This window comes from Papio anubis, chromosome 8 (assembly GCF_008728515.1).
Source record: "Papio anubis isolate 15944 chromosome 8, Panubis1.0, whole genome shotgun sequence".
Lineage (NCBI taxonomy): Eukaryota > Metazoa > Chordata > Mammalia > Primates > Cercopithecidae > Papio > Papio anubis.
This window is the reverse complement of record NC_044983.1, coordinates 20,719,490-20,738,053: the sequence shown is the minus strand read 5'-3', so window position 1 is coordinate 20,738,053 and position 18,564 is coordinate 20,719,490. Positions and strand designations below refer to the sequence as shown.

Below are 18,564 nucleotides of genomic sequence, written 5' to 3'. Positions count from 1 at the left end.
GGATTGTTCCCCCAACTGGCAAAATAGAAAAGGGTGGGCACCCATGCCAGAAGCGGGTCCCTTCCACACAGGACCCTGTTGATGGCTCGTACTCAGCGACAGCCTCAGTACCCCAACACCCTTAGCAGCCATCTGCGCCAGGTCCCTGAGCCGCAGACTGCGCCACCTGAGTGGGCATTTGGCGCCCTCCAGTGGCCGTTCCCTACCGGCCCCGCAGTCACAGCCACGAAGCCCTGGCCCGCACACCCACCCTGCTGGGCCAAAGTCAGGGTGGCCACCCACCCCAATCAGGACGCCTGAGCAGGGTTCATGCTAGGGCTGGGCCTTGTCAGTGACTCACGTACTTGGGCCTGTGCCATCTGTAGGCAGCATGAGACCTAGAGCCTTCTGCAGGAGGGGTGGGGACTTCTCCCGACACTTGCTCCTGCAGCGAGGGCTCCCTTCAGCCGCCCCATTGGGTTCACGGGAGACCTGGCCCTGCCCCTTCCTTACTGTCACCTAGGTGCTGCCCTACACCCTCCCTCCTGTTGCTCACAGGAGGAAGCCACAGGGTGCCAGGCTCTCGCATGCCCAGGTTGGAGCAGATGGGAGGCCAGGGATGCCCTGTAACCAGGCAGCATTGCTGGGGGCTGTTGACTGCCTCCTGGGCCCCAGCCTCCTCCTCGCCCGCCCGGCTGCCATTAGTCATGGAGAAGTGAGCATCCCCGGTGACTCAGTGCGCAGTGGCTTAGGCAGGGAGGGGCGGGTAGGGCAGCCCACCCCCAGCCCAGAGGTGACAGCAGTGTTGAGACCAGCTCACTTTAGCTCCCCGTCGGCCGGCAGAAATCTCGCCTCAGGAGTGTCAGCCGTGGGTCCCTGCCCCACCTGGCATTTCCCACAAGGTCCCCTTAGTGTCTAGAGCTCCTCCTTGTGTCTAGAGTGCAAAGCGTGGAAGCTTTCAGGAAACTGCATGTGTTCACTGGGTCGTGAGATAGAAACTGAGGCAGAAGTGGCCCCTGTTGTCTGTGGAAAAGCCCCTGGTCCTCAGCCATCTGTGAGAACTGACAGGCCTCCCCATTCCTCCACCTGCCCCACCCTCATCCCTGTATCCCTTCCCACCCCGGTTCTGGTGCCTCCCTAGAGGGACCCTGGCAGTGAACCTGGCCTCTGAGCTGTCCCCTTGGCCACACAGCTTAGGCCATGAGCAAGGGTGGGATGCAAGTTGGGAGGGAATGGAAGGCTAGACGGGCATCCCCTTTCTCGCCTGTGCTTCTAAAGCTGGCTTAGGGCTTTGGGAGCCACCAGTCTACTGTACCCTCTTTTTTTTTTTTTTTTTTTTGTGAGACGGAGTCTCGCTCTGCCGCCCAGGCTGGAGTGCAGTGGCCGGATCTCAGCTCACTGCAAGCTCCACCTCCCGAGTTCACGCCATTCTCCTGCCTCAGCCGCCCGAGTAGCTGGGACTACAGGCGCCTGCCACCTCGCCCGGCTAGTTTTTTGTATTTTTTAGTAGAGACGGGGTTTCACCGTGTCAGCCAGGATGGTCTCGATCTCCTGACCTCGTGATCCGCCCATCTCGGCCTCCCAAAGTGCTGGGATTACAGGCTTGAGCCACCGCGCCCGGCCCGTACCCTCTTTCTGCCATGGACAAAAGCCGTGGGTTCTCCCCTAGCTTACAAAAAGCAGTAAAACTCGTCATGGTGCCCAACATCCCACAGTTGCCCTAGGAGGCCCATGCCTTCCTGCACCTGCTGCTGGGGAAACCAGGCGCCCAAAGCAGGGGCACCTCCACCTGCAGCCACTGAGGCCCTGTTGCTCCCCGGCTCGTTTTGGTTCAGTCTTAGCTAGAGCCTTTCCATGCCCTGCACATTCCCAAAGGCACACTGCTACACAGCTCCAGAGGGGTGAGGGCAGGGGGTAGCAGAGGAGTATGAGCCTCTCGCCCTCTGAAGCACATGGTTTTCTGGAGCCAGCATGTGCCAACCCACCGCCTCCCCCAGGTTGTGTACTACTCGGAAATGCACAAGATCTTTGGAGACCTGACCCAGCAGCTTGACCAGCCAGGCCACTCCGATGAGCAGCGGGAGCGGGAGAACGAGGCCAAACTCAGTGAGCTCCGGGCCCTCTCCATTGTGGCCGATGACTGAATCCCCGTCACTCTTGGACGACGCCTGTGACACGGTCAGCCTCGCTCGTCCTTGCCCTTCTCAGGGCTAACTGCTCCTCTCACAGGCTGGGGACAGAGGTGGCCCTGGTTCACTTGCCAGCCCTTTGCAATGAATGACTCTTCCTGAGCCTGGCACCAGGATCCCTAGACAGGCCGCCGTCTCCCCACTCACAGCCCCAGCAGGTAAGCAGTGTAGACAAACCCTTGGGGCTTTTTTATTTGGAGAACCGTCCAGCATGCATCCTGGCCCATGGCCTGAGCAAGCTGCAGCCCTTCTGAAGCCGTGGGCTTTGTCGGCTCAGTTGGGGGTCTTAGCCCTGCATGCATTGTGGGCATCAAATCTACCTCCAAAAGACCCATCCTGGGGAGCCCTCTGGCCCCTCGTTGCCTTTTCACTTAAAAGCCTCTTTTTTCTGGGAGAGGCCCTGAACCCTGCCCAGGAGAGCTGTTCCTCCACCCTGGCAGGCCCTCAGCCAGCTTCCTAGCAAGACAAAAGCTACCCTCGTGACTTTGGGACCCAAGTCGTTGGGGTTCCCGAGGTCACTGAGAACTGTTACCTCGGGACCTCAAACTGTCAGTGGAACTGTCCCACCACACAGAATGTCCCACAAGAATTCGCATGTCTCAAAGCAAAAACAGTGGGTTTGTGTCTCACCTGAGTATTTGGAATTTTATTTTTTCAAGTAAAGTTTTCAATGAAATGTCCACATGGTATTGTTATAACTTAGGGCGAGCAGGGGAAATTCCTCTTCCAGGGCCTGCTGCCCTCCGCTGAGCAGCAGCACCCTCCAGCAGGCAGCCCAGCACGCAGGGGTCTGTGTGCGCCTCCCCGGCCCTGCCCCACCTTTTGGAGTGAACTGCACCGTGGTCCAGCAGAGATGCTGGGCGGAAGGGCACGCAGGCAAGCCTAGGAGAGGAGTAGGAAGAGCTGTGGAGGACACGCTCGGTTTGTTTTTGACTTTGGTTTATTTAAAAAACAAGCCAAAAAAAAAAAAAAACCCAACTTTATATACAAAGTCAAACTGAAACCACGGATTATGGAAAGAGGCAAGAATTATGGGTAACAGGGGAGAAGGCTGGGCCAGAGCCAATACCACATTCTGAACACAGGAGCCACGGGAAAGAGGTGCTGGTTTCTTCTGGCAAATCTGGGGTGACTGAACACAGTGTTCTATTGGCAAACCCAGCCCAACACTGAGCACTTTCTAGCATGGACTCCATTCCCGTGATGGCCAAGGGAGACCCTTCCCCCAGGAGCCTGCATCTGGAACCTAGCAGAGCCTGTGCCATCCGGAGGAGGGGTTGCTTAGCCCCAGCCAGGCTCCACGTCTGTCTCTTCAGTTCAGTTCACTGACATCAGACCTTGTCACACACTTGAAAAGCCTTTTTCTCCCCTGTCTTATTCTAAACTGGAAAAGGACAGGAGAAAGTCAGCACAAGACTAAAAGGGCCCCAGGAGAAATACCAAGGTCGAGGGCAATATGACATTCTAGGGGTGCAAAAGATGTTGTATTTAGTTGTTAACTGGAACCGGGGTTCCTCACACATCCATCCCACATAGCACAGCCCCCAGCCTGATGGCCTGCCGTCCCCTAGAGGCTGAGCATGGGGTCAGCCACCCCTGCCCTGGCTCCCAGGTCTCGCTCCCGCTGCTTTCTGGTACCGCAAGGGCTCCAACTTTGCCGAGCGCCACCACTGCCCTCACAGGATGGCAGTTCCGTGTGAGGCCGTCAGTTGCTAGGTGCCGGCTCCTCTTTCTCCACCCAGCTGTCAGCCTGTTTGAAACAGATGTACCCAGAATCAGGCCTGGCAAGGCGATCTGAGGACTGCGGACTGTCTCCTGCTGGGAAGCTCCCGCTCGCTGCACGCTGCTGACTGCTCAATTCCCAGAGAACCTGCAACCAGGGGCGCACAGCCTGGCAAGCGACGGAAGGAAAAAGCTGGTGCCTGCTGGCCCTCTGGTCACTCCGGACATAGGGGCAAGCACCCTTCCAGGGGTTTCTGGAGCTCAGGGAAAGGAGCTGTGCTGCCTCCTGGTCCACCCCCACCTTACCTTTTCCACCACCCGCTGGATCTCCAGCTGCAGGGGGGTCAGGCGCCTGCGGAGCTCCTGCAGCAGCCGCTGGAGCTGGCTCTTCTGTCGCTCCGCCATCCGAGCGGTCTCCTCAGCCTCCGCCAGCCGGGCTCGCAGCTCCTGCATCTCTGCCGCCAGCGTCTTATTCGTTACTTCAGTGGCTGAGAAACGGTTATGGCTCTCCTCTGCAAGGTGGAGGAGGAAACAGAGGGACGACTGCTCCATCAAGGCTCAGAGCACAGGGCAGGGCCTGAGCCTAAGCAACGGGTTCCCTACTGGTCTGCACGTGCCCCCGTGGTGGATGCAGCCCCAGGCCCTCACCCAGCTTCAGCTCCAGTGTGTGGATCTTGTTCTCTAGGTAGAGCCGGCCACTGTCCTGCTGCTCCGCGCGCTGCAGCAGGCTCCCCACGTTGATCAGGCTGCCATTGTGGGACACCAAGGCTTTGTGTTCCGTAGGGGCGGCACCTGGCTTCGTGCTCTTCCCAGAAGGGGGCAGCAGGTCCAGGTTTCCTAGAGGGAACCATGAAAAAGATTGCAGGATGGGGTCTCCGGAGAGGGCAGCCTGCCCTACCCGTGCCCAGGAAGGCTGCAGGGCTCAGGACATACCAAAGAGCACCTCCTCGGGAAGGCCACCGTCCAGGCCCTCCTGGCGGCTGTACTGAAGGCTCCGGTACTGGCAGATGTTCTGGGTCACCACCCTGCTGACCAGCTGCTTGGCCTGCAGAAAACATACCCCCAGACACCTGCTGACCAGAAGGCCCAGTCCCCGACCCTGGCCGTGGGCAGGAACCTGGAGCAGGAGCAAGTGCAGGCCTGTGCCCATGTGCTGAGGCAGAAGAAAGAAGGTACCTGCTCTGCACTGAGCCGGATCCCAAGGGTAAGGAGGATCCTCTCCAAGTCTCGCCGGTGCAAGTAGCCACACCAGTTGGCATCAAAGAACACAAAAGCAAGCAGACAGTCCAAGGGGAGCACAGCAGAGGGATCCAGCTCCTTGGGCTGCAAAGAAAACAAAGATGAGCAGGATTTTCAAATAGTTCCCTCAGTGGCTCTATCGCCCAGGATTCAGCCTGTTCAGAATCCAGTGGCTCGGGCCACATGCAGCTCAGGCCACATGCAGTAATGCATGCCTAAAGTCTCTGCTACTGGGGAGGCTAAGGCAGGAGAATCACTTGAACCCAGGAGTTCGAAGCTGCAGTGCACTATGCTCATGCCTGTCAACCACTGTGCTCCAGCCTGGGCAACATAGCGAGACCCCGTCTCTAAAACACAAAACATCAAGCAGCCTGGCTGATGTTCATCACACCCAAGCCAGCCTTCCTCTCTGGGGCACTTTCACAAAAGCTCCTGTGCTCCTCTCTCAGGAGAGAATCAAATACCTCTCTCCCATTCACCCCGACAGACTGAAATGTTCTCCTGGAGCCTATGAACGTGCCCTTCCATGAGCCAAGGACCACACTGTGTGTTGGGTCCATCAAGAAAGGAAATCACTGGTAAGCATCCTTCTCCCAGGAGTGTGCCGAAGGCCTTGCCAAGCCTCACCACCACTAAGGCCCAGAGAGGTGGAGAAGAGGCCTCACCATGTCCTGAAGTGAAGAGAACTCCATCTCTGACTGGTTTGAGGCAACGGACCGGACCTCCGAATCCTCCAGCTTTGCTCCTGCTACAGAAAGCCCAAGATAAATGGAGAGCAGGGCCCACCCAGCTCCACAGTCCAAAAATTAAAACCAGCTTGGCCACAGGTGGAAAGCCACATCCCGAGCCTGCGAGCTCCCCTCTCACCACTCAACATACCAAACTCCTCCTCTCCATCATCCCTCAGAAGCAACAGTTCTGGGTCCAGGGCCATCTCACACAGGTCCTCGGAAGCCTCGCCCCGGGGTTTTTCTTCTTCCTCTCCCCCAGAAGAGGGTGGTTTGGGCAAAAGCCCATCCTCCTTCTAGGGAGGCAGACGAAGGTGATTAGAAGGAAGGCAGTTACCGTAATTACCAACAGTAATCACGGCTGACACCTGAGTAATAAGTATGCCCCGGGCACTGTATGGAGGGCTCTAGACACCATCTCATTTCATGTATTTAATTTCATTAAGTGGAACTCAGAGTATGCCAGGGCATCACCAGACACCTGGGCTTTTTTCCTCAGGAGTTGATCTTAGTCCCAGAAGAAATTACATTTATTTGATAGTATTTAAACAAAAAACAGCTGGGCACGGTGGCTCACGCCTGTAATCCCAGCACTCTTGAGGTCAGGAGTTCAAGACCAGCCAGGCCAACATGGTGAAACCCCATCTCTACAAAAGTACAAAACTTAGCCAGGCATGGTGGTGGGTGCCTATGATCTCAGCTACTCGAGAGGCTGAGGCAAGAGAACCGCTTGAACCTGGGAGGCAGAGGTTGCAGTGAGCCGAGGTTGCGCCACTGCACTCCAGCCTGGGCGACAGAGCAAGACTCCATCTCAAAGAAAAAAAAAGACTAGTATTTTAGAAAAGGTTTACAAATTTTATTGTTTACTTTTTTCCGAGAGTCTTGCTCTCTCACCCAGGGCGGAGTGCAGTGGCATGACCTCGGCTCACTGCAACCTCCACCTCCCTTGGTTCAAGGATTCTCCTGCCTCAGCCTCCTGAGTAGCTAAGAATACAGACATGCACCACCACGCCCAGCTAATTTCTGTATTTTTAGTAGAGACAGGGTTTTACCATATTGGCCAGGCTGGTCTCAAACTCCTGACCTTGTGATCTGCCCGCCTTGGCCTCCCAAAGTGCTGGGATTACACCCCACCTACAATATTTTCTAGTTAACCATCCGACAATCAAAGCACCCCACTCTGCTAAGCATTCTCAGTGACTGGGGTTTCTATGCTGTCAGGCTCCTCAGTCATGCTCCCTGCACTCCTCTGCGCCACCTTCCCTTCCACTAGGTGTGCCACTTACTAGCTGTGTGGCCTCAGTGCGTGCTGAGCAAGGGAGTGGGGAATGAGCCAGGGCGCAGGAAGCACTCAGAGCCCAGGGTGAAGATGCGTGGTCACGGTAAGCACTACGACAGCCTGAGGTGGCAGGGTACTCACCAGTGGGGGCTCTGACTCGGCAGCCGGGCCCTCATTCTGTGCCTCATCCTTGGGCTCCTTGACCACCTCCTCTTTGATGGCTTCTTCCTCCTTGGTGGCTTCCTCCTTGGCCGCCTCCTCCTTCTCAGGTTCAGGTGGGGACACGACCTTTTCAGGAAGGCTCAGCAGCATCTTATAAACCCTATAGCCAAAATCCCTCTGGAGCATCTCCAGAAACAGCTCAGCCAGCACCATCACCTGACGGGGATGTGGCAGGGTCCATGAGCATCAGGAAGAAAGACTGCTCAAGGCCCACAGATCCCAGCCCATAGCCTCCCCAAGACTCTGACACCTGCCTCAAAAGAGATCCTTTCTTTTGGCCTCCGATCCTCCACAATCCCATGGAGGGACAGGTTCACACAGCCAGGGCGTGCGATGACAGCAGGTTCTAGCGGGGGTGGAGGGGCCTCTGGGAGATCAGTGTCCGTTTCCTGCTGTGTGCTGGCCTCTGAAGTTTCTGCGTTCCGTCTAGAAGTGTCTGCTGCTTGCTCCAAGGCGTCCGGTGCCTGTTCAGTAGGCTCCATTTCCTGTGACAATAGCCAAGATGAGACCCTCTGGGTCCCAGGATCAGGCCACCTATATCTCCCGCTGCTGGCTAAGGCACAGCCTTACCCCTGGTACCTCCTGGGTCGAAGGAGCTGCCTCTGCAGCTTTCTGCTGGCACAGGGCCTCCCACTCCTCCAAAGTAGGCATGATGGTCCAGACGTCCGGCAGGTACACCACCACTGTCTGGAGCCGCCGGGGGGGTCCCGGCTGCAGGTACTGAAACTCGGCAAAGCGCCACCTGCACATAGCAAAAGGAAGTACTAACTTCGTTACTGACCACTCCACGCAGACACCACATTCACAGGCAAGGGCTTCAGTTTCCAGTCAGCACTCAATAAGCACATACTGCAAGCCAAGCTTTGAAAACACAACAGCAAAGCTACAGACCAAGTCCTCAAGAAATGGTCATGGGGAGGCTGCAACCATACAAGCACCCTACAAGGTGTGAGGACAACTCGAGGGAGTCTCAAGTGCAGCCTGGGGCTCAGCCGGCTTTTGGCATACACCCCACCCTAGCCTGAGGCAGCAGAGGGGGCAGGAGCGGGACTAGGGGGCAGAAGAGAGCTAACCAGCAGAAAGGGGCAGGGACTGGGCCTCCCCAACAAAACCTCCCCAACCTGCTGGGTTGGTACAGCCGAGGCTCAGGAAGCCCACTCACCACTTGGTGCAGCCACTCAAGTCAATGCCGGTCTGGGCCTGCGCACAGCGGATGGCGGTGCGCACCAGCACCTGTGGGTCAGCCTGGGGGTCGAGGCCATCCAGGGAAGGAGACCATTCACCCCCAACCAGCACTGCCTCTTCTTCTTTTCTGCCCAGCAAAAACTGCAAAAAGACATCAGGGATACGAAACAAAAAACTCCGTTACCTGGGTCTCCCACTGCAGGGCAAGGCTGCCGCACATCAGGATGAAGGGAGCAGGAAGTGGGGAAGTCCATCACACAGTGAGGTCTCTATCTGCTAACATGAGCCAGCCACCTAGCGCTCTCTGACTAGTCAGAACAGCTCTGAGCTGTACCTTCCTCCTGGGTAAAATGAGGGGCATTCGGCTCTGAGATGCCTCGTTTCTGTGCATTCAGGAACAGGAGCCGAGCACTCGAAACATGACAGGTTCTGGACGTTACCAGTGAATGCATCTCCTCCTGCCCTCCAGCTCTTACCTTAATCTGCTTCAGAGGATGCTCTGGCGTCTCCCTTGGCTCAGCCATGTCATCCACAAAGAGCATGCAACAACGATACAATTCCTCCAACCCCGGGGAAGAGAGCAGTAGTACCTGTGCAGGAGGAGACACTCAGAGCTGCCTTCAGCCTCCAGAAATCAGGTTAAGTGACAGACACCTGTCAGCTTACCTTGGAACTATAAGCGGGGTCACTGTCTGCAGGGATGGGCTCAGCACCAGCATCTGGAGCTGCCTCCTTTTCAGAAGAGACCTGGATCCGGCTCGGGTGATGGAGGGAAAAGGGTTGGCTCAGAGGGAAGGCTGACAGCCAACTCAGATGCACGGACAGAAAATCTGAGGGGACCAGGAGGCTGCGGTAACGACGCTGGAGTTCTAGGAAGTCACAGACGGGGCTACAGGAAGACAACAAGGGAATCCAGACTGAGCAAACACTAAAAATTACAAATGAAACCATCAAAGAGTTTAAAAAATGGGCAAATTTTTTTTAGTCTGAGAAAGAACTTTTGAAGTAAGGCACCTCTCAAGGAAGCTAGATCAGATCTGACCACTTAACTTACAACCTCTAGATGGCAAAAGTCAAACTAGGAAAGGGAAAAAAGAAAACACTTATAATACGGGACAAAGAAACGGATCATTGCCTTAATATAAAAGAACTTACAAATCAGTAACAAAAAGTTCAAAAGCCTAAAACAGAAAATTGACATCAATAGGTTCTTAAGAGAAATAAATAAGAATTAAAAGCCCATGAAAATATGCTCAATCTCACTTATAATTAAAGAAATGCAAATCACATTATCATGTGTCACCAACTAGACAAAGATGAAAAAGTCAGCTAACAGTGTTGGGAAAGGCATGGGGAAATAAGGATTCCATACCCCACTGGTGGCAGCAGAATGGGCACAGCCTCTTCGGGAGAACTAGCAATAGATATGGAAGCTTAAAGCAAAGCCTTTGAGCCAGCTGCTCCATTTCTAGGAATTGATCTCAACAAATACACAGGTGTAGGTAGAAGGATGTTCATTCCAAGAAAATTTAGGATAGAGTGCTAATGGAGAACTGGTTACATAAATCATGTTCATCCATTCAATGAATACTGTGTAGTTGCCAAAAAAAAAAAAAAACTGGATCTAATAAATGTTCATATGAAATAAAATCTAAAGTACATTCAGTGAAAAGGCAAACCACCGGCCGGGCGCGGTGGCTCAAGCCTGTAATCCCAGCACTTTGGGAGGCCGAGACGGGCAGATCACGAGGTCAGGAGATCGAGACCATCCTGGCTAACGCGGTGAAACCCCGTCTCTACTAAAAAATACAAAAAAAAACTAGCCGGGCGCGGTGGCCGGCGCCTGTAGTCCCAGCTACACGGGAGGCTGAGGCAGGAGAATGGCGTAAACCCGGGAGGCGGAGCTTGCAGTGAGCTGAGATCCGGCCACTGCACTCCAGCCTGGGCGACAGAGCGAGACTCCGTCTCAAAAAAAAAAAAAAAAAGAAAAGGCAAACCACCAAACAGTATGTACAACAGGTTTCCATGTGCTTTTTGTTTTGTAAGAAAAGGCTGTGAGAACACACATGTGCACTTGCATAGACCCCATCTCATTTACATGAGAAACTATTACCAGCAGCAAGTCTTAGCCCACCTCAGCCTCGCCGCTCACCTGTCCACAGTGTAGGGAGTGAGGTGGACCCGGTAAGGAGGCAGGTCATGCCTTGGCTTCTTAGCACCCCAGGGCTCTCCAGCAGCCCGCTGTTTGCGTTTCTTGGAGTCATAGTCATCGCTAGAGGTTGACCCATCACCAACAGTAAGAAATCACATTGTTATATGTATTCAATACACACTGAACCAAAAGAATTGGAAACAAGCGCAATCCCTCACATTCAATACATGGAAAAATAAGCCATGCTAACAGCCATATGACAGAATGTTACAAAGATATTAAAATGGATATTTACACTCTTTTAACAACATAGAAAAACATTCCTATTAAGCAAAAAGCACACTCTGCAACATTGTATACACAGTAGGCCTGAGCTACTGCAAAAACAACTTTAGAAGACTGAAAGGAAATAAAATATTAATGGTGGAAGCCTCCAGTAAGCTTACAAATAATTTTCCATTTTTCTGCACTTCATAAATTATAGTTAACATGTTTTTTTGAAATGAGAAAAAACTAATTTCTCTTTTAAAAACAAGGGACGCATATATGAATCCATGCTATGCGTTCTATAAAGTTTATTAGAAGAGACAGTTACAAGGTGCCTGTAATCCCAGCACTTAGGGAGGCCGAGGTGGGCGGATCACTTGAGGTCAGGAGTTCGAGACCAGCCTGGCCAACATGGTGAAACCCTGTCTCTACTAAAAATACAAAAAAGTAGCCAAGTGTGGTTGCACATGTCTGTAATCCTAGCTACTCAGAAGGCTGAGAGAGGAGAATCACTTGAACCCGGGAGGTGGAGGTGGCAGTGAGCCGAGATCATGCCATTGCACTCCAGCCTGGGCGACAGAGCGAGACTCTGTCTCCAAAAAAAAAAAAAGAGTGACAGCTACAAATCCTTAATAATACACATTAAAGTCATAAAAACAAACCATTTGCTCCAATAGTTCCACTCTTGAAAATTTGTCCCAAGAAAGTTAATTCAAAAGAAGAAGAAAGGCTACACATAGTGAAAAAATAGGAAGCAGCATAAACAGAGTAAAAAACCAAATACCCAGATTTTTACAGTAAATAAAAACAATCACGCAGCCATTAAAACACTCAGGATTATGCTGCAATATGGAAAACTGTTTATAAATACACAAAAATAATTTGAACTCTAAGATTAAAACTGCAAAAAGCATGCACATGTATAGATTTAAACTAGAACACAGGAGAAAGGAGTAGCAAGAGATTTTCCTTTTTTTTTTTTTTTTTTGAGACAGTCTCGCTCCGTTGCCCAGGCAGGAGTGCAGTGGCATGATGTCAGCTCACTACAACTTCCGCTTCCCGGGTTCAAGCAATTCTCCTGCCTCAGCCTCCCGAGTAGCTGGGAATACAGGTACCCACCACCATGCCCGGCTAATTTTTTTTTAGTAGAAATGGGGTTTCACTATCTTGGCCAGGCTGGTTTTGAACTCCTGACCTCAAGTGATCTGCCTGCCTCAGCCTCCCAAAGTGCTAGGATTACAGCTGTGAGCCACCGCACCTGGCCTACATATTTCTATTATTTTAATTTTATATAATAGCATGTACTGCTTTACACATTTTTATAAGTCACTACAGTATTACACTATAACTACATTGTAAGTACAATAGATATGGGTAGAATAAATAAAAATAATTGAGAAGAAAAAACCTTTAGACCATTCATTATAAAGTACCAGACTGATAAGGGGAAAAGCCCCCATGTCACATGAGAGAAATAAAATCAACTGTCATTTATCTGTGCCTTGGTAACTGAGTTGATTGTATTTACCGGAAGATTTCTGTTCTGCCTTTTAGACCTGCCTGGGTCATTTCCCTATTCATCACACCCCAGTGACTAAGCTGAACAGATTTATCATAAGGCCTGTTCTTTTCTGTTGGCCTGGGTCACTTCCATGTGCGTGAGCATCTGCATCCTAAAGTGGCCTTATTCTCAAGCCCCGATGGGATGTCAGTAGCCCGTGTGTCTAACAGAAGACCCATGCCAAAGCCGCTGTGACAACCTTCCAGCTCACAGTAATGCCATTGGCCTCTAGCTAAACTGTTATGATCCACTCAACGGTGTACACTGTGTGGCCACTTTCCTCCCCTTCCTGTACACTGTCAGGAGGTCATAAGGCAGCACCAGGGGCTGACCTCTCAGGAACCACAGCAGCAGAGCCCACCCGGGTACACCTGTCTAAAAACCGCAGCTCAGTAGTAGCTGCTCAATAAAGACATTGTTCTCTGCATCCCAAAGCCAGGAATTCAAAATAAAGCTTGGCTTCCATGCAAAACATTAATGTGGTTGAGTCCTTCATAAAAGTTGCAAAACTAAATAAATAAAAGTTACTGCCCCAGAATGACCTACTTTGTACCACCCTTGGCCCCACTCTGCACATTCTCTCTACTGACTGATGTTAATATCATATTTCCTTCCCAATGGTGGTATAGGTTGAGTATCCCTTACCTGAAATGCTTAGGACCAGAAGCGTCCTGGGTTTGGAATGTTTTTTAGATTTTGCAATATTTGCATTATACCTACTGGCTGAGCATCCCAAATCCAAAACTCCAAATCTGAAATGCTTAATAAACATTTCCTTTGAGCGCCATGTCAGCACTCAAAAGTTCTGGATTTGAGAGTATTCTGGGTTTTAGGATTTAGGATGCTCAACCTGTACATCCTTTCTGTAGAAGCTGTGATACTGAAGCTAATGGCCAAAGTAATACAACAGACCTTGCATGGGTCTCAGCACATCCAGGACAATCAAATGCAACTGACTAGAGAAAGCCTGAAATTAACCCTAAAGCAGAAAGTCCACAGCAGTCACAGAGCTTCACCCAGGCTACGCTGTCTCAGAAGGCACCTGCTGTGATTTTGTAATGAAGCCTTTAATAAACTCACACAATGTGAGAGGTAGAAGATCCTTGGAAACTGAGGACCAGGAAGATGCACACGACAAGAGAAGTGGGTAAACGCAAAACATATACCAGCCACTGGATATACTTATATACTTATGAATATGGTGTCTACAATGGAGAATGGGACACAGGGTTTCAAGTAGTGGAAACCCCATGGCAAACAATCCCAAAGCTTCCCCCTAGTTAGAATTCACAATGGTGAATTCCCACACCTGTAATCCCAGCGCTTTGGGAGGCTGAGGTGGGAGGATCACTTGAGCCCAGGAGTTCGAAACCAGCCTGGGCAACATGGCAAAACCCTTTCTCTGCCCCCCACAAAAATAAATAAATATTTACTTATTTTTTGTAGAGAGAGGTTCCCAAAGCACTGGGATCTATAGGCATGAGCCACTGCACCCAGCCTTACAAAAAACGTTTTAAAAAATTAGTCAAGCATGGTGGTGCACACCTGCAGTCCCAGCTACTCCAGAGGCCGAGGCAGGAAGATGGCTTGTGCCAGAGAGATCAAGGCTGCAATGAGCCATGATCACGCCACCACACTCCACTCTGCGTGACAGAGCAAGACCTTGTCTCAAAAAAAAAAAAAAAATAGGGTTAAGGGTTACATGAGATTTCCCATTTGTCAAAATTGTCAAGATTTGTGCATTTCAATCTACGTAAGTTCCACCTTAAATTTTTTTACCTTAACAAAATCAAGTAGGAGCAGTGAGTAGATGGAGGTAGAGATGAAAAAGAATGGTAGCTGATACTTGAAGCAGCTAGGTAATGGGTATAAGGTTCCTCATACCTTTCTGTTTACCTTGCATATACTAAAATTCTCCACTATGACAAATTTAAAATGAAGACAGAACTAGAACAAGTCTTAAATCAGGCTAGAGCTTAACTTTTAAAGGTACAAGCAAAACACTCAGGGAGAGTGAGACTGAGGAAGGAACACGTGAACTGGAGAGAGGACAGGACAGCATGCTCCTGGTGGTCCCCAATGCTACAGATGAGACAGGATCACCAGGATACCCTAAAGGCCCAAATCAGCCATGCTTGCTCCACACATGGCTGAGAAAGCTACCTGCATGTCCAAGGCCGAGTGCAATATACACCTTCTAACAGCATACTTATGAGAATAGTGTCTATAAAGGAACGTTTTAAACAACTAAAAGAGATACTGCAGTGTTACTTTTGACATGTTACTATTGAGTTTCCATTCCTGTCATCTCAACTTAGGGACTAGAAACAAAAGAGTATTTAAGAAATATCTCAACATGACATTTTCAAAGATGAACTGTATCAACTCCCTACTTGCTAAACCACTGTATAAAATTCCAATATTTTTATATACATTTCAGTGTGTCCACATACTTCAGAGAAAAGGGACTAGGATCTAGCTGCAGGCAGAGAATGTCAGTGGTAAGCATAGCCACCTTCCAAGCAGTAGACCTGGCTTCACTTCCTGGCCAACACAAAAAAATAATAATAATAAAATAAAGAGAATGTTAGTGTCAACAAGTGGCCAAAAAAGGAACATCATCCTCTTACCTTCGGCCCTGATCCAACCGTCCATGAGGGCCCCGGGCAGGAAATCTGTTCAGGTGGCTCAGGTGAAGTGTGTGGGATGTCTGGAAGAGACTCAGAGCTGCAGAAGGGAAATGACTGGTGACTCAAAAACCCTAAAAACCAGCTGGGCGCAGTAGCTCACATCTGTAATCCCAGCACTTTGGGGGGATAATGCGGATGGATCACTTGAAGTCAGGAGTTCAAGACTAGCCTGGCAAACACGGTGAAACCCCGTCTCTACTAGAAATACAAAAAATTAGCCAGGCGAGGTGGTGAATGTCTGTAGTCCCAGCTACTCAGGAGGCTGAGGCAGGAGAATGGCTTGAACCCAGGAGGTGGAGGTTGCAACGAGCCAAGATCGGGTCATTGCACTCCAGCCTGGGCAACAGAGCGAGACTCCATCAAAAAAAAAAAAAAAAAAAATTCCTAAACACCTATCCAAATCACCCACCTTTCTTCCAGTACACAGAAGTACCCACCTCTACGCTAATGGACTTTCAGCAACAACCTGAAAGTCCATTGATCCAGACTACCCCATAAAGCCACACTCAACAAAGTGCCACTCGTACTCACGCTTCTGAGGAAAGAGTGGGGGAATCCGGTGAGGCTGGAAGATCAACTGAGGCTGAGCTCCCAGGATCCCTTGCTTCTGGCCCAGGGCTGCTACATGCAGAAGGGGAGGTGCTGGGGACTTCAGTAGGGGCTGCAGAACAGGAGCCAGGAAATTCAGGGGACCCCATGGTTGAGGCACTCACTACCTTGGAAAGATGCAGTCCCACCCCCTTGAGAAAAGTCAGGGTTTTGCCCAGCTGTCAGGGCACAGGGGCTTCCATCCCTCCCCTTTCCAATGCACATGCTAAGGAGAGATGAATACCTGGTTGGAGAGCGTTTGCACCTTGACAGCATTCCAGGGCACTGCCTGGCCTGGGTTGTATGCAGCCTTCACCAGCACCTTCTCACCCAGCTGGGGCAGCCGGCCCTTCACCACACTGCCAGCACACAAGCCAGGAGGCCCCGTTAGGAGAGGGACCCTGGCCAAGCCACCCTGACTGCCCCATGAGGCCTTTCCCATCAAGATTTCCCACACCTTGCACAAAAACAGCAAAGCAATGGCTTTGGAGAGGGGGGTGGGCAATACCAGCACGGTGACAGAACTGAATCCAATAAGCATTTCCAGTAGGGGACCAACCTCAAGCCTACCTTAGCTGAAAAAAGACCTCTTCATCCACAACCCCAAAGTAGTCATGCAAGCTGGTAACAATACCAGTGAAGACCCGCTGTTTCTCCCCACCCTGTAAGAAAAGGGAGTAGTTGAAAAATAAAAGAGAGGAAGCTGGACAAAATCACACTCTGCCATGAAAGTCTCATCTCGACCCACACCCCTGCTCAGCGTACTGCATCAAGAGTTCACACAGAGTGAAGTACAGGTGTGTGGTGGGCATACTCCATCATTAAGGGTCGGGGCATGTTTGAGCTGGTTCTTGACCCACAACCTTCTTCTAGGACTTCCAGTTCATTAATTCCAAGATGTATGCTAAAGATTTCCCTGGAGCGAGAAATGAAGATGCCCCAGTCTGAAGGCTATCTGGGAAACTCCGTATTAGCCTACTACCAGGAGAGGGGTCAGAAATGATAAACACTATTATGCAAGAGATGAAGAGCACCAGGCCTCCATGCATCCAGTCCCAAGGGCAGAAACTACAAGGGATGCCCAACCTACCTGAAGGTGCCTGGCATTCTGGGACAGTTCTGTGGCCACAGGAGGAGTGAGCAAACCAGGAGGAGGGCCCAGAAGAGATGTTGAAGCTGTGCCTATGGGGAAAGAGAAGCAATCTACAGGAACCACCCCTACCACCTTAAGCACTGACTGACTAGAGTCAACCAAAGGATGTGGTAAATCCAAAGGCTACAGCTCCAGCCAGTTCCTCCACAGAGCTTCACTGGCAACCACGGTGGGAATCTCCTGTTTTCCAGAGGAACATCAGCAGCAAATTGCTCTCCACCAGGGAAATCCCAAACTAACTCCACAGCACATACTTCCCAGGATGAGGCCAGGTAGGGAAAAAAGTGATCACCTGAGAAGTTGCGTCCCCCTGGAAGTGGGTTGATCCGCTGGCGCTTAAACTGGGACATTGGGAACGCTGTCCTCTTTCAGAGTCGTGGGGAAAAGCCTTCAATCCAAAAAGAAAGAAGTTAACAGCTCACACGGGAAATTTCCATCTATACCCGGAAAAGTGGAGAATCTTAAGTAAGGATATTAATGAAAACAGGGAGGTGGATAATGAGAATGAATGAAGGCAATGGATGGAGAGAATATAGAGAAGTAAGAAATGGAACAATAAATTACATTGTTTCAGTTTGCCCTCACAATAACCTAGTGGTGGGTCATATTGTCATGCTGTTTTACAGACAAGGAAACTCGTGCTCAGAGAGAATCAAGAGACTTGCCCGGGGCCACATAATCAGGTAGTGACAAAACTGGTACTCACACCCAGGCCACCCAACAACTTAGCGCTCCTCTCACTATGCCACGCCACCCCCAGAGTAGTTGGCGGGGTGAGGGGCTGGAGAGAGCCCCGATGACATTCCTTCATTCAAAAACATCCGCCAAAACCCTCCACGCAGGGCCCGGAAAAATGGAGGAGACCGGTGCCGGCGAGGAGATGGTGTGAGCCCTCTCCCCGGAAGCCCGACCCGTTGTTTCCTCGACCGGCTGGTAGGAAGGCAGCTCCCTGGCCGACCGAACGCGAAACCGGCTGCGCGCCACCCTTCTGCTCCCACGCTCCCGGGCCCTCCGCTCCGGCCTCAGCAGCCGCCAGCGCCAGGTCTCCCGGCAGGGCCGCGGCGAGGCCACCGAGGGAGGACTGAGGCGCGCGGTTTCTCCTCCTCCCGCCCGCCCCCAAGGCCGAGGCCGTTGCCAGGGAGACGGGACTTGCAGTCCAAAGAGGGGCTCGGCCCCTTCCGCGCCCCACGCATCTTCGCCGCCCGGCCCTCGCAGTCCCTCGGTCAGCGGAGGGACGGAGGGGCGAAGGGGCAGAGGGGCGGCGAGGGGCCCCCTAACCCACCTGCGGGCCAGGGCAGCGACACCGGGGGGACAAAGACACCCGGAACCACCACAGCCGCTGCTGCCGCCGCCACCGGAAGCGCCTCTCCGGAAGCGCGACCACTGGTCGGAAGCTGCCACTCTCCCGGATATGGTCCCTCCCTCGTCTCCGCCGATCTCTCCCTTCCCCCACGCCGGCCTGCCATCCCGCGGCAACTGGGGAGCGGAAGTGCGCCTTCCCGGATCGGATGCGCGTCAGGAAGTCGCGCCTCGATAGTGTCCTCGCTAAAGAATCCCATCAGAAAAGAAGGCTTCGGATCATTGGTTCCGGAATCAAAGGCAGCGGGAGC

At 51.9% G+C, this 18,564-nt stretch overlaps 2 protein-coding genes across 7 annotated transcripts in view; one reads left to right on the top strand and one right to left on the bottom strand.

Annotated features, from left to right (window-relative positions):
* The window catches only part of BIN3 (bridging integrator 3), a 49,307-nt gene extending 46,459 nt beyond the window's left edge, over positions 1 to 2,848 (top strand). For all 4 annotated transcript variants that reach the window (XM_003902525.4, XM_021942127.2, XM_009212692.4 and 1 more), the window contains one exon: positions 1,977 to 2,848. In XM_003902525.4, coding sequence (XP_003902574.1) covers positions 1,977 to 2,123 — 147 coding nt within the window. In that variant the 3' untranslated portion in view covers positions 2,124 to 2,848. The remainder of the gene's footprint in view (positions 1 to 1,976) is intronic.
* Positions 2,849 to 3,089: 241 nt separating this feature from the next.
* CCAR2 (cell cycle and apoptosis regulator 2) lies at positions 3,090 to 18,442 on the bottom strand. Of its 3 annotated transcripts, none has more exons than XM_003902521.4 (21): positions 18,237 to 18,442; positions 17,247 to 17,342; positions 16,892 to 16,983; positions 16,372 to 16,463; positions 16,046 to 16,160; positions 15,745 to 15,874; positions 15,154 to 15,250; positions 10,696 to 10,815; positions 9,210 to 9,432; positions 9,020 to 9,133; positions 8,521 to 8,684; positions 7,929 to 8,100; positions 7,613 to 7,843; positions 7,278 to 7,514; positions 6,009 to 6,153; positions 5,795 to 5,877; positions 5,067 to 5,213; positions 4,824 to 4,935; positions 4,539 to 4,727; positions 4,197 to 4,402; positions 3,090 to 3,918 (listed from the first exon to the last, which is right to left on the bottom strand). In XM_003902521.4, the coding sequence occupies exons 2-21, from the start codon at positions 17,302 to 17,304 to the stop codon at positions 3,874 to 3,876; spliced, it is 2,772 nt and encodes a 923-aa protein (XP_003902570.1). In that variant the 5' UTR covers positions 17,305 to 17,342; positions 18,237 to 18,442; the 3' UTR covers positions 3,090 to 3,873. The 3 variants fall into 3 exon arrangements, with proteins under 3 accessions (XP_003902570.1, XP_003902571.1, XP_031525290.1); XM_003902522.4 differs by lacking the exon at positions 18,237 to 18,442 and adding an exon at positions 17,661 to 18,070; XM_031669430.1 differs by having other exon boundaries at positions 3,626 to 3,918; positions 7,938 to 8,100.
* Positions 18,443 to 18,564: the final 122 nt, after the last annotated feature.

Excerpts from the sequence above, each read along its gene's own strand:
- CCAR2 (XM_003902521.4), bottom strand. The coding sequence starts at position 17,304 with ATGTCCCAGTTTAAGCGCCAGCGGATCAACCCACTTCCAGGGGGACGC. Across the intron at positions 15,875-16,045 it reads TGCAAACGCTCTCCAACCAG|CCCCTACTGAAGTCCCCAGC; the intron begins GTATTCATCTCT and ends CCTGTTCTGCAG. Across the intron at positions 7,844-7,928 it reads CGACCCAGGAGGTACCAGGG|GAAATGGAGCCTACTGAACA; the intron begins GTAAGGCTGTGC and ends CTATTGTCACAG.